The following is a 15,366-nucleotide window of genomic DNA, read 5'->3' as shown; positions in this document are numbered from 1 at the left end:
TTATTTTTTTCTTCCTTTGCTTTTAACAGGCCTTGGTTATATAGACAGTGACTACTTATGTGCATCCCAGGCATAATTTTTATGTCTTGATGATGATCCCAACAATCAAATAAGGGATCATAACGTCAACATTTAGTACTTGGACTCTGTACAATAATATATGTTCGGCCAGAGCAAGAGTACTGTAGAATTGTGTGCTTTCTGTCACACAGGAAATGCCTGATCAATTATGATTTATGGTTTCCAAGACGTTTTTGTTTTCCCACTACATTGTTTTCTTACTTTCGTTTGGAATAAATATACTGATTTATTGCATGTTTTCCAAAGACTTTATTTTGAGTCTATGTGTTATTTAAATCTATAGTCCTTTTATCTAAGGGTCTCTTCTTCCTTTATAAAATACTTGCCCCTGTGGGTTGTCCCTTGTGTGCTCTAAACCTGCTTCAGCTTCTTCGACATTCTCGTAGTCATCACTGGAAAGCATGGTTCTTTCAGGCATTCTTTTGGCCTGTAGATTCCAGCAGTGCAAGGTGTGCCAGTCGTTTCAGTCTACTTGACAGTCTCAGAAATGAATTCAGCACAGGCTTCGCAGTCTTCAGCACTGTGATTTTCAGGAGGCACAGGTTGCATACCACGTGTAGCTTCCTCGGTACAAAGCTGTGGCGCCAGTTGGGACAGAATTTAAAGGGGGATGTTGTCCATATGCTTTAGCTGCCTTTCTCCTCTGCATTCCCCGTCCATGCGGTCCTTACTAACAGGGTCTTCCATTGGGGTCAAGAAGGCTATCCTCCTCAGTCTTTGGTATTTCTCATGACCACTGGTGAATTTTGGTTTTTATCAACTTTTCCTCCCTTCTTTTTTGCAATTCTTTCAAGATTCTTCTGAGCTCCTCCGGTGTGCTTCTAGACCCAACTGCAGAAAAATTAATTTTAAGATGGCCATCACACATAGGAACATCCTGGGCACCCCTGACGTCACACAGGGGAAGGACTTACCACTAAATGGTGGCAGACAATCGCCACACCAAACAAAAAAGAAAAGAAAGGACAAGACACGATTCTAGACCAAACCAAAAGGCGAAACAGATGCACAGCATGTGAATTCAGAAAAGGATTCATGATCCAAAACATGCTCTAACAAAGGGGACAGACTTGTAGGCTAGCCCAAATGGCCTGGCGCAACAGGTTTTAGAAAATAAGACCAGGCAATAGTTAAATAAGGCCAAGCATGTTCAAAATGACCCCATTTCTCAGTACCAGCAAAATATCCACCGTTACACACTCAAAAATGACGAGGGGCTCCCGTTATGGGAACTGGAAGGACCTTTAACTAGGTAGAAAGAGTAGAAGTCTCCATGAAGGTTTACACTTTAGGAAAACACTTTGGATGTTTCCCAGTTCACCATAGGTATATAAAAAAAACAAAGCATTTCCAGTACAATAGCATGACTGTTGAGTTTAAAATGGTGGGCTAGTCTGACAAAACGTTAACAAGGTAGAACACCACAACTTTCCCAAGCCATTAAGATGGCTTTCATCCAAACTCTTCATCTTCAAAATAAAATCCAACTTCCATATTATGAGTCCCATTTGCTCATTAATTTCAACTGAGATTATAGCAATACAGGGCACAGACATGAACTGAATGGTTATTCAGAATGGAGACATCTGAATTCACTTTTCCCAACTACTTGTTAAACTTCACAAGTGGCTTACATGTTCAGAACAGGCTGCCTAAGCCGAAGAAAAATGAAGAACTGCAAGAAAAGCATTAGAAAAAAAATATCAAGGCAATTCAGAATTGCTGAGCAGGAAAAAAGCAGATTAGCCTTCAGAGTAGGGTCGGACAATACTGCGCAAGAGTTATAACAAAGAGGCATGCCCATCTATGCAACTTCATGGATAGGCAGTGGTGCATGTTGCACAAGGTTCTGTGTCAAGAAACTTGAGAATCAGTTTAAAGAAGCGACACTCATATGGTACTTACTGACTGGGTACAGAAATAAAGCAAGGTTAATTACTTCCAATATTCATGGCAACATTATAAATATGTTCTCTTTCAAAATGTTTATAACTACGAAATGCTTTTACTAGTTTCACTGTCATATTACAAAAAAGTATGAAATAAACTACTGTATTTTGAACAAATTTTGTAAGCTTTATAAACGTACTTGTGTTCCGCACATACACCAGGACATGTTTGACACAATTCACAGGTGGCTCCTTGGAATTTTGGATCTGTGCATTTACACCGTCCACAATCACAGGTACCACGGCCATTACAAATTTGTCCATTTGTTGCAATACAACTAGTTGTATCCAGTGAACAGTCACAGGCACTACGAGTGAAGTTAGGGTTGCACTTACATACTCGACATTCGCAAACTCCATTTCCTAGGAGAAAATAAAATTATGTTTTACGCCAAAATAGTAGAAAAGCAATTAAATTGATTTCAAAATGTTAAGAAACTGACAATTAGCACCATGTACAGAATGTTTATCTTAGGGAGAGCATAACTTCTTAAATAGTAAAAACCTGCACGGAGTGGTTGTTTAATGCGACAAGCTACTCAATTAGCCTCATTTCTAAATTTAACTGTGCAACTTGAAATTTGGAGACAGAGAAAAATGTTCAATAGAAAAATAATTTAGTTTCTCCATTTATAGTTGTGACAGCTGCTATTAATGATCACATTCTTCATTTTATTTTGCCGAATTTAAGACACAAAGTCCCATGTGGTTATTTGAAAATATGAACAATTATAGAAGGGAATTTCTTTGCATTTTATTTCTCTGACTTTAACATCTCTGCTATATTTAAACTCAGTGCTCACCTCCACAAATCAAGCCGTTTGATCTATCACAGTTAAAGTTGTCACATTCACAGAACTTTCCAGAGTAAATTTCGTCTGGATTCTCCCGTTCTTTGCAGACACATTGGCCACATATACACTCTCCATTATTACTGCAAATTTCTGAAGCATTGTCTTTTCTACAGAAAGCATCCATATTGTCACTATTCACTTCGTCGGTTCGGCATTCACAGATTCTACCAATACGTCCTTCGTTGCATCTAGAAATAAAGAATTTAATAGAGTATTGCAAAAAACATTCTCTCTTCCTATCCTATGGATGAGTGCCCAGATGTAAAAGATCAGCACAACCAAATTCCATGCAATAGTAAAAGAAGGTTAAGTACAAACACTCACTGATTGAAGGCTAGAGGCTATAGATAGGCAGAAAACAAAATCAACAGTCTCCAAAGGAACATCACAATAAGCATGACAATGTGAGCAAGCAGACAAAGCAAGAAATAACCAACTTCGTGAAGGAATAGCATTCATGTATGCGGAGATTTAAGATGTGACAGGGAGGCAGTGTGAATTCCTAATAGGGCCTCAACAGAAGCAAAACAAATTACATGAACATAATACAATTTACATATTTATGGAACCTCTGCTGTATTTCAAACCAATCACAGACAAGAGCTGTGTGTGAGATAAATTATAAAATCTCACTGTTGCAAGCAGATGCAAACCTTTAAAGGTTTGAAAGATGTATCAATGAAGGATAGATTGCGGACTTCAAATCGCCACTCAGACTTTTACTTCAAGCAGACCAAAGAAGCTATAAGAGTAGTCTTATGCTGCCGTAAGAAGAGAGCATGAACTGTGTGACTTCCTGGGTGGCGCTCTTTTAATGTACCTCCTGTGAGCTTCTATGCCAATGCACCCCTCTAGCGAATGAACAGACCAAACCCAGACACCCCTCCCCCCACAAACTTGTTGGTTGGGTGCAGAAATGTGTACCGTAATGGTATTAGAAAATGGCCCATATAAAAAAGGTACCAACACAGGGTCCATAGTACTGTTTAATACTGTAAAAGCTTAAATATGGTATGCATAAAACATTACAACTTAAATGGTTTTCAAGTCCAGTAAAAATAATCTGTGTACCTGCAAGCTCCACATTCAAAGGTTCCATTCCCATTGAAACAGTCTGCACTATTTGGAATGCCTATATTTTGGCAGTCACATTCACAAATGAACTGAAGAGTGACCTCTACTTCCTCAGTGAATCCCAGAAGCTTGATTTTAATAGTTTCATCTTGTCCTTTCTTTGGGCACTTATGAGCAGTGATACTAATTTCAAATTGCACCTAGAAGAAACAAAAAAGCGTTTAGTGTCCTTTAAAGCAAATTATGTTGCTTGTATGCTTTTCATTTGCGCTCACAATAAACAGAATTCTGAAGTGTCAAAGCTCTCTCAATCATTTTAGAGGACCCAAATTCCCTTCCTCCACTCTCTTCCTTACTTTTATTAAAGGTTGCTTCAGGTAGCACCGAAAATGTTCTTGAATGTCAAACTGCATTCAAGTGAAGACTAGTATCAAATTGTGGAGGAAATAAGTGGACATCAATAATTTTGTTTGAAATAACTGCCAATAATTAGCATTTACCAAGTTTTCTTTTGTGAGGTGTAGCAGTTGTGTTTGCTCACACACAAAGGTCCAAACAGAAACTGCAAAAGATGATGTACCAAAAGAGCAAATTCTATACCATAAATGACAAGCTGTAAAAAAGGTCACCATGTTTCTTTTGCTCAGGGACCTCACTTCAAGTTATCATTAGAACTCTATATTGTCCCTTCACTGAACCATATGTGAACTTTTTCTTTAAAGACTGAGTTTCCTTACTCAGTGAGGGGAAACAAAGATCAACTTCAGTACAAATTTCATGCTGTATTCATTTTGCTTTACTCAAATCTGCCCACAATTACTTCTCCTTAACGAACATTTAACACATACAAGAAAGACCTTCGGGGGGATTGTTCACAAGTCTGAAAGTGCAGCTACATTTAAATGGTCTTCAAGAATAAGTGAGCAGATGCTCCAAAACATACATCTTGTAGCGGTACATCTGCAGTGTTGGGTTATGACAAACAGCTGATGCTCTCTAACTTGGTGCACCATCTCACAATACATGCTCGTACGAATACTGGAGTGCTCACCGCTTCGCTTCTTACTGGTTACTTTTCAGGCTTATCAGGGCCTCCCCAATCTTCATTACCAAACAAGCCTCTTACCTACGTACCTGTAGCTGCTTGGCGCAGCCATTCTAATTACATTTCTGTACCATCCAACTCAGCCTTGATAAAGTCACCTGTGTGACGAAACACGTGTTGGCTGTTTCTACACGATGATTTAATGCTTTCTAAGCATCTACAAATAAAGACAACATCTACAAACCGGATTTGAGACTCATTTCAACACAATTCCTCTCCGAACCTACAGTACCACACCAGCAATATCTTTGCTGGTTTAATTGTTGGACATTACTCTCTGTGTGCTGTGGCCGTTTTTCCCATGACCATCTCACCATGACAAATACCTAATAATGTTGGTAGGAAGCTGGCTCCTTGTATAGTATACCAAAATTAAAGCACAAAGAGGCTGCAGACGTCGGCGTGAAGGTCGCAGTGGGGGAAACCCACGATGGACTTAGTCTGTCGGTAGGCTGGGGACAATGCTGGCACCATTAGCATACTTCAACTTGGGCTATGGGGCACAGGTGCAGTAGTGCTGTTTCCCGTTGGGTTTTGGTTTTTCAGAGTCCTCTTCAGTGTTTCTTGGGTGCCTGCAGGGAAACCGCTCCACTACTCCATGGGAGTCCCTTGTGCTGAGGTGAAGGTTGGCAGTCTTCCCGTGCATTTAGAAGTTTCAGCAGCTGGAGGATGAGGCATCTTTCTCTCAATTGTCAAAGCCAGCACGCAGGCTGGCAGGGTTGTCACTGATGCAGTCACTGATCTTCAGTTCTTGCCTTTTCCATCTCTGGAGTGGCCTCCAGATCAGCAGGATCTGATTTTCTGGTGCCCTGGGTCACTACACCCCCTATATAACCACTTCCTGAGGGAAGTGGGCATAACCCTGCCTCAGAGTTCCTTATTCTGCCACCACCAAAGTGACAGACTTCTAAATGTTTTGTCCAAATCAGACAGCTCACCTTTGGGGTGGAACTGACTGAGGGTCCCAGGGACAGGGGTGTTGGCATCCCCTTTCTGAGAGAAGCCGGTTCAGCATACTAAGGGCGGCGGACTTCATTGAAGTCCCCTGCCATGGTATGCAGGTCATCCTGTTGAGGGGAGTGATTACATACTGTCTAGAGCAGGCTTTGTTACAGTTTAATCTAGAGCAATGGCTCTCGCCCTTGGGGGTCAAAAACCAGTCTGTTGACGGCAGGCCACTTAAAACTAGCTGGCCAGCACACAGGAAATCATGTTTTCGGGTGGCATCTTTAAGGTGCCCTCTGGGTGCATGTATTGATACAGCTATCACTGGCAGCAGAGAGAGTTTATCAATATGGGATGTTTGATATCAAACATCCCTATTTTCAGTGAAGCCATCATGTAACTGGGGTAGCTCGTAATGACTAGTTGTAGGAAAGTACCATCTTTTTGGCATGGTCACCCCCACTTTTTACCTGTTTTCACTGGGATCCTCCTAACCAGGACCACAGTGACTGTGCTCTCCCTCTAAATTTGGTTGCTTAGGACTCTACACACCCCACAACTGGCATAGTGCTGCCCCCATATAAGTCCCTAGTATATGGTACTTAGGTAACCAGGGCACTGGGGCACCAGGGATTACCCATGGGCTGCAGCATGTATTATGCCACTCACGCGAGCCCATGCAAAATGTGTCTGCAGGCCTGCCATTGCGGCCTGTGTAAAAAGGTGCATGCCCCCTTTCACTTCAGGTCACTGCACCAGGTCACTAAGTCACCCCTACAGAGGGCCCTCCTATTCCAGAGGGCAGGGTGCAGGTACCTATGTGTGAGGGCACACCTGCATGATAAGAGGTGCCCCTACGAACTCCAGATCCATTGCACTGGATCTCGTACAGGTGTCCAGGTACATAATGGTAACTCTGAACCTGGGTATGTTTGGTATCAAACATGTCCGAATCATACTCCATTATTACCAGTATTGGTTGTATGATTCCATGCACTTTGGGGGAATCCTTAGAGGACCCCCTGTACTGATCCTACCAGTCTTCTGGGGTTTTCTGGGCAGCCCGCACTGCTGCCACCTCTCAGACAGGTTTCTGCGCTACGGCTGCTTGTCTAGACCAAGCAGGGGAAGGCAGAACAAAGGATTTCCTATGGGAGAGGGAGGCAACACCCTCTCCTCTTGGAAACAGGTTTTACATGGCTTAGAAGGGGTAGCCTCCCCAAGCCACCTGTATTTTTTGAAGGGCACATTTAGTGCGCTCCTTGCATAAGCCAGTTTGCACCAGTCCAGGGAACCCCAGTCCCTGCTCTGGCATGAAACTGGACAAAGGGAAGGGAGTGACAACTCCCCTCTCCAGCACCACCCCAGGGGTGGTGCCCAGAGCTCCTCCAGGTGGCCACTTGATTCTGCCATCTTGAATCCAAGATGGGCAAATAACCCTGGGAGCATCTGAGTGCCCAGGTCAGGTAGGTGACGTCACAGTCCCCTCCTGATCACCTTGCTAGGTGACCAATCCCGCTTCCCGGGCTATTAGAGTCTCCCTCTTGGGTGGGTCTTCAAATTCGACGTGCAAGATTCCAGCAGGACTCCTCTTCATAGTTTACTTAATCGTCTGGCCACTGGAACCACAACTACACTCTTCAGGAACTGGCAATCTGCAACTCCAGCAAAGACTGCTTGGCAACATTGTTTCTCCAGCTCCTTTCAGCAACTGCAACATTTTGTCGGCTGTGCATCCTTTAAGGTCAATGAGACTCGAGCCTGCACCAAGAAGAAGGAATCTCCCTTGGAGTGAAGGAGTCACTTCCCTGCATCTCCAGGCACCGACTGCAATGATGACCTGCTGCGCAGGTCTGTTCTCCTCTGCAACTGTGTGGATCCTGCATCACCGGTCGTGGTCTGGAGAGGCCCCCTTGGTCCTCTTTGCCAGTTGTCCAACTTGGGAGACAATAAGCCCTTGCCTCCCCTTGCAGAATAGTACTCCTGTCCACTGCAATTCTTGCAGCTACCAAGGCTTGTTTGCTCCTGGTCCAAGGGTTTTTCAGGCTTCTTTTAGCCCCTGCCTCCAGCACCTCTTCCTGCCAAGCACAGTCTCCTCTCTGCTGCTCCAGAGACGTGGGACTCTTCAGGTGTGCTGAGTGAGCCTCACTGCGACTTGCAGTGCCTGCTGCCAGTGGGGGCTGCCTCCTCTTCTTGTGACTCTTCTGACTGCTGAGGGTCACCCAGGACTCGCCTCCTTGGTACAACTCCCCTGTGCCTTGGTGGTCCTCTACAGCCTTGCAACTCGTCTGCCTAATCTTTTGCCAAAGCCTGTTTGTGCTCTTCCAGTACCACTGACCCACTGCAACTTGACAGTCTACGTTGAACACCATCTGCATCACTTCAGGGACTCCTCTTCGTATCTTGTGCTGCACGGCTGGTCTTCTTTGTCCCCCGTTGACCTGGTCTTGCATCCACAGAAGCGCAGGTAGTGGCTCCTGCCACAACCGGACACTCCATCACAAACTGGACTTGGTCCCCTTCCTTTGCAGATCCTCTTCTGCCAAAATCCACCTTTGAGTTCTTCCAGTCTTGTCTGGGTCTTGTACAATCCTTTTCCTAAGTCCTCTTGTTGGTTCTGGGGGAAAATCAGGTGCTTACCTCTGCTCTCGTCGTCACTGGGGGTCACTCTGGAACCCACCTCTTGGGGTTCCTAGTTCCTCTTCCAGCTCCCCTCTAACAATTCCACATCCCGAAGTGGGGGACTGAGTCTTGCATTCCACTTTCTTAGTATATGGTTTGGCCCTCCCCTAGGGCCCTCACTATTTACTATTACTTTTGCCAATGCTTGTTGCTTTTTATGCTCCTTACTTATTGCTATTGTGTATATAATAGTGTGGCTACTTACCTCCGGCTGGGGGACTGCCTATTAGTATGCTGTGTGACTATAGTGGTATTGCATAAGCTTTGCATGACTCCTAGATAAGCGTTGGCTGCTCATCCACAGATACCTCTAGATAACCCTGGCTTCCTAGGCACTGCCTGCACTTCACTAACCTGGGGTACCTGGACCTGCCATAAGGTGATAACACCATATGTACTCACTACACACCAGGCCAGCTTCCTACACTAGTGTCCAGCACATGTTCTTAAAATGGCTTCCTGTTCACTCACTGTATAAGAATAGACAAAGACATAGCAGGGGCATATTTGTTCTTGCAAGTAATGTATTGCATCCTGCCTAAGGCAGTAAGGCCTGCTGTAGGGGGTGACTTGCATATATTGCATGCAGTATTAGGGGACATGGCACGCAGGCTGTGTGACATGTCGGGTTTTCAATTTTAGCTGCAATAAAACAAGCAGCTTGCAATGGCAGTCTGCATGTGCTAGGTGTGAGGTCCCTGAGGGCGGCACAATAAATGCTGCAGCCCTTAGAGACCCTCTAGATAGCAGGGGTACATTTACTAGGGACTTACAGGGGTGCCAAAAGGATTGACAATTGGGGAACAATTAGACAGTTCTAGGGAAAGAGATCTGGCACTGGGGACAGGGATAGCAGGAACCCAGTGCATTTTCTGTCAATTGCCAGGCGAAAAGTGGGGTTTACCATGTGAAAAGGGGGGATTTTCCTACAGCGATTGGCACATACAATTTTTGTATGGGATTATAATTTTAATTTGATGAAATAAATGCGGTGTAATTGAGACAAAGCAACAAAGAATCAGATATATCTCATATAAACTAACAGAGGAGAATGTAAGGATTTCACCATGACCTTGTCTTGTGAGGATTATGGTGTAAACTATATCAGTCTCAGATTAAAAATATGATGTAGTCTTTCAACATATTTAAAAAAGAGGAACAGTGAATAGCACACAAATTAAGGACCAGTCACAAACAAATGTTAAAATGTTAATGTAACTAATGTTGCATTTAAAAGAATACCAACGTTCAAACCTTTTGAGAGCAATTAAGCAATGAACAGTAATGATTTCTTCTGCCATTTCCAAATCCAACCTATTTACTCTGTCAAATGGGGTCAGGATTCTGGCAATATGCAACTAAAACTCACTGCCAGGAATTTTCAGCCTCAAGGATTAAACAAACGTGAGTTATACCTCGCCATTGACCAGATGTATGAAAACTTTCAATTAAGGATTTGATATTTTTGAGAAAAGGCTGGAAGTTTTGTGCGAAGGTCAGACGGCAGAGCATTCCAAATTACTCCTGCACTTCCGAGAAGGATGGTGTAAGGAAATGCCTCCTTGGCATGGTTACCCCCTGACCTTTTGCCTTTTGTTGATGCCAGTTATGATGGAAAGTGTGCTGGAATCCTGCTAACCAGGCCCCAGCACCAGTGTTCTTTACCTAAACTGTACCTTTGTTCCCACAATTGGAACAGCCATGGCACCCAGATAAGACCCTTGTAAATGGTACCCCTGGTACCAAGGACCCTGATGCCAGGGAAGGTCTCTAAGGGCTGCAGCATGTATTATGCCACCCTGGGGGACTCCTCACTCAGCACATGCAGATTGCCTCACAGCTTGTGTGTGCTGGTGGGGAGAAAATGACTAAGCCGACATGGCACTCCCCTAAGGGTGCCATGCCCATCTCACACTGCCTGTGGCATAGGCATAGGTAAGTCACACCCCTCTAGCAGGCCTTAGGCAGGGGGCACTATACCACATGTGAGGGCATATGTGCATGAGCACTATGCCCCTACTGTGTCTAGGCAAAACCTTAGACATTGCAAGTGCAAGGTAGCCATAAAGAGTATAAGGTCTGGGAGTTTGTTCAAACATGAACTTCACAGTTCCATAATGGCTACACTGAAATCTAGAAAGTTTGGTATCAAACGTCTCTGTACAATAAATGCACACTGATGCCAGTGTGGAATTTATTGTAAAATGCACCCAGAGGGCATCTTAGAGATGCCCCCTGAATACCAGTCCGACTCCTAGTGCTAGGCTGACCAGTTTCTGCCAGCCTGCCACAACCAGACCAGTTTCTGGCCACATGGGGAAAGTGCCTTTGTCACTCTGTGGCCAGGAACAAAGCCTGTACTGGGTGGAGGTGCTTCTCACCTCCCCCTGCAGGAACTGTAACACCTGGCAGTGAGCCTCAAAGGCTCATGCCTTTTGTTACAGCACCCCAGCTAGTGGAGGTGCCCGCCCCTTCGGCCACTACCCCCACTTTTGGCGGCAAGGCTGGAGGAGATAATGAGGAAAACAAGGAGGGGTCACCCACCAGTCAGGTCAGCCCCTACGGTGCCCTGAGCTCAGGTGATCCCTGCCTTGAGAAATCCTCCATCTTGAGTTTGGAGGATTCCCCCAATAGGATTAGGGATGTGCCCCCCCCCACCCCCATAGGGAGGAGGCACAAAGAGGGTGTAGCCACCCTCAAGGACACTAGCCATTGGCTACTGCCCTCCCAGACCTAAACACACCCCTAAATTCAGTATTTAGGGGCTCCCCATATCCCAGAAAATCAGACTGCTGCAACCTGAAGAAACAAGAAGGACTGCGGACCTACAAGCCTGCAAAGAAGGAGGAGACGACAACTGCTTTTGCCCCAGCCCTACCGGCCAGTCTCCAACTTCGAAAACCTGCAGCCAGCGACGAATCCGACAGGGACCAGCGACCTCTGATGCCTCAGAGGACTGCCCTGGACTGAAGGACCAAGAAACTCCAGTGAACAGCGGCCCTGTTCAAAACCAGCTACTTCTTTGCAACAAAGAAGCAACTTCCAAAGACTGCACGTTTCCCGCCGGAAGCGTGAGACATCTCACTCTGCACCGGACGCCCCGGCTCGAGATACAGAGAACCAACACCTCAGGGAGGATTCCCCGGCGACTGCAAGCCCGTGAGTAACCAGAGACGACCCCCCTGAGCCCCCACAGTGATGCCTGCAGAGAGAATCCAGAGGCTCCCCCTGACCGCGACTGCCTGTAACAAGGGTCCCGATGCCTGGAACCAACACTGCACACGCAGCCCTCAGGACCTGAAGGAACTGAACTTCGAAGCAGGAGTGACCCCCAGACGACCCTCTGCCTTGCCCAGGTGGTGGCTGTCCCGAGAAGCACCCCCTGTGCCTGCCTGCACTGCTAGAGTGACCCCCGGGTCCCTCCATTGAAACCTATACAAAAAACCTGACGTCTGCTTTGCACACTGCACCAGGCCGCCACTGTGCCACAGAGGGTGTGTTTTGTGTGCCTACTTGTGTCTCTTCCCCCCCCCCCCCCCCCCCCCAGTGCTCTACCAAAAAAAAACCTGGTCTGCCCCCGAGGATGCAGGTAGTTACCTGCTGGCAGACTGGAACCGCAGCACCCCTGTTCTCCATAGGCACCTATGTGTTTTGGGCATCTCTTTGACCTCTGCACCTGACCGGCCCTGAGCTGCTGGTGTGGTAACTTTGGTGTTGGCTTGAACCCCCAACGGTGGGCTGCCTATGCCCCAGGACTGAGACTTGTAAGTGTTTTACTTACCTCCTAATCTAACCTTTACTTACCTCTCCCAGAAACTGTAGATTTTTGCACTCTGTCCACTTTGAAAATAGCTTATTGCCATTTTTACAAAGACGGTACATGATATTGTTCTCATTCAACGTTGCTAAAGTATCTAAGTGAAGTACCTTACATTTAAAATATTAACTGTAAATCTTGAACCTGTGGTTCTTAAAATAAACTAAGAAAATATATTTTTCTATATAAAAACCTATTGGCCTGGAATTGTCTTTGAGTGTGTGTTCCTCATTTATTGCCTGTGTGTGTACAAAAAATGCTTAACACTACCCTCTGATAAGCCTACTGCTCGACGACACTACCACAAAATAGAGCATTAGAATTATCTACTTTTGCCACTATCTTACCTCTAAGGGGAACCCTTGGACTCTGTGCACACTATTTCTTACTTTGAAATACTATATACAGAGCCAACTTCCTACAGATGGTCTTTGTTGAATCTAGAATTTAGGTGCCCACAGTCTTCATCACATTCAAGATTCTTGTCCTCCAGCTTTCTGAGAAGCTAAGTATGTAGCAAAATATGTTATTTTGAGATTAAGCAGAAATGTATATGTGAGCTTTCTAGTTGAACTTCATTCTAGGTTTACAGGAACCAATAAAGCATTATGTATACAGATGTGATTTGGGAAGCTGTGTGCAAAATAGCTATTCGCAGAGCTAGAGTAGATAATGGTAGTTCAAAACCATAAGTGCAGTTTTAGGGGACTATAAGAAAAAATATATATAAATATGAACAGCTTATACCTCAGAGGATTGCATGAGGATGTGACAAATAACCCTGTACCATCTCAATTAGAAACATATTCGGGACACTCTAAAGAAAAAGGTTTCATCTAACATGTAAGCAGTGTTGTCAGACTTAGTGTGATAAAGCTTAAGAGATGCTAGACAAAGACCACGAAACACAGGTGGTATGGTGGAGATCAGACATGAGATTGTGACACAAAAGCAATTAATAATGTGCAATTTGAGAACCCATGAAGGTGGTGTCACTCCAGAAAAATAAAAAACCCTGTCCTTTTTTAATGGTTTCCAGGAAAAATATTGATTGGGAATGCTAAGAGGAGCAGTTGTCTTTAAATATAAACTAGATAAAACAAAACCTCCAAATAAGTTTGTAAAGTTTGGTGATGCAAATGTTTAGGGGAGTGGATTGGGGAGTCTTGAGCCAATTTTAGCTCCAGGGACCCCATCCCCCGTGGCCCGGCCATAAACAAATGGAGGAGAGGGGCCACGTGGCTCCCTCTCCTTGGGTCGATTTTGGTCCTGGGGACCCTATCCCCTGGGGCCCAGTCTTCATTCGATTGGGGAGGGGCCCTTCCCACGCCAGAAACCCCATCCTCTGGCCTTCAACACATGAATGAGGGGCGCAGAGCCTTGAAAAACAAGTCAACACTTCATTTTCAGGGAGGCTTTCATCCCTTGTTTATAAGTCCACTTGAGGCATATGGCTGGCTACTGTTAGTTGTCCCCTACACGTCAACCTTTTGGCTGTATCCAAAACATTCAACCATGGTATTCTTTGAACCTTCCTGGGGTACTTGGGTTCTCTGGCAATGCTCTGAAGCACTTTCAATTATTTTTGTAGGCCTCTCAACAGGCAGCGCCTGTCCACCAATTTATTAGTCTTATCAACTCATTTTATATTGACTCTTATGGGCCCTTGCTAGCACTTTACCTGGTCTCCATTTAATTTGAGCTTCTGGCACACCATATCTAATCCCATGGACCTGGAGGCCATAGACAAATATTTTCAGCGAAGCATGGAGGGTAGAGCTAAGGGTGCCATAGAGTTAAGCTGAACTATGGTAAAACTGATGTTATTGTTTTGAGTAGGCAATTCAAATCTTTGTGGTCATGATGCCAAATGACAAGGGAGAATGCTCGAGTGATGTGGATTAAATTTGGAACATGTGGGTGAGGTTGGACAGAGATTTCTCGTTTGACTCGTTAGAGTATGTCTATCACCTGCAGTTAGTATAGTTCCCTACTTTCACTATGCCATACTCTTATTTGCTCATTAACATTGGCTCTGCCACTATAAGGGTTCCATGTAAGTTTATCGGAGTTGCACTTCTCACTTGCTATGCTAATGTTTCTCTTGGTTACAACATGGTTTCCAGTTTTCCCAAGTATGGGTTTTGGACTGAAGTCCTTATCATTCTTAGAGGTTCTAGGTTTAGGAACGCCCTGTTTGGAAGTTGCTCAATTTCTGTTGTGCATCTATCTTTGTGGAATTATCTTCCTGTGGAGCGGTTTGATCTTTAGACCTTCAAGTTGAAAGAAAAAAAACTAACCCGTTAAAATTGTTGCCGATATCTCGGTTTGTACATCCAGTCTGGGGCCAATACCCCACGTTTGACTGCAGCAGTCTTCTTTAATACTTACTCATCGTCAATATTAGAAGCAGTTTCCACACCCACCATACTCTCTTCACCTTTCAACACTCACTAAGTAGCATTAACGAACCTCAAATGGCTAACATACATACCATCTGTTAGGAGAAACTCAAATGCCATGTACTGTGCTTTAGGACTTGATCTCAAGGAGTTTAGGCCAACAGGCAGAAATTCCTGTGTCTCTGCCAGGAGAGCACAACCAAATTACAGAATTGTTCACAAAACCTCTGAAATCAAGTATCAGACTATGAATGGAGATCATATGTGGAATGATTGAGTAAGGCCTTTCAGACAGTTTTTACAGATTGCCCATTATTTTGTATGGCAAACCAACAGAAAAGGTCAATGAAATAACATTCTAAAAATGTCCACATGTTATGCACCAGTTGTAAAGAAAAGAAAAAAAAGAAAAAAGAAAAACAGCTGTTCAGTAACATACCCAGAAACTCTCTCATAT

The 15,366-nt window shown here is 44.5% G+C and overlaps 1 protein-coding gene across 6 annotated transcripts in view; it reads right to left on the bottom strand.

Annotated features, from left to right (window-relative positions):
- The window catches only part of ITGB1 (integrin subunit beta 1), a 367,090-nt gene that overhangs the window by 184,816 nt on the left and 166,908 nt on the right, over positions 1-15,366 (bottom strand). For all 6 annotated transcript variants that reach the window (XM_069211246.1, XM_069211243.1, XM_069211245.1 and 3 more), the window contains exons 11-13: positions 3,956-4,158; positions 2,834-3,072; positions 2,171-2,393 (exon numbers count right to left, since the gene is read on the bottom strand). In XM_069211246.1, the coding sequence (XP_069067347.1) occupies positions 2,171-2,393; positions 2,834-3,072; positions 3,956-4,158 (665 nt within the window). The remainder of the gene's footprint in view (positions 1-2,170; positions 2,394-2,833; positions 3,073-3,955; positions 4,159-15,366) is intronic.

This window comes from Pleurodeles waltl, chromosome 10 (assembly GCF_031143425.1).
Source record: "Pleurodeles waltl isolate 20211129_DDA chromosome 10, aPleWal1.hap1.20221129, whole genome shotgun sequence".
NCBI classification, from domain to species: domain Eukaryota; kingdom Metazoa; phylum Chordata; class Amphibia; order Caudata; family Salamandridae; genus Pleurodeles; species Pleurodeles waltl.
This window is presented reverse-complemented; position numbering and strand designations above follow the sequence as displayed.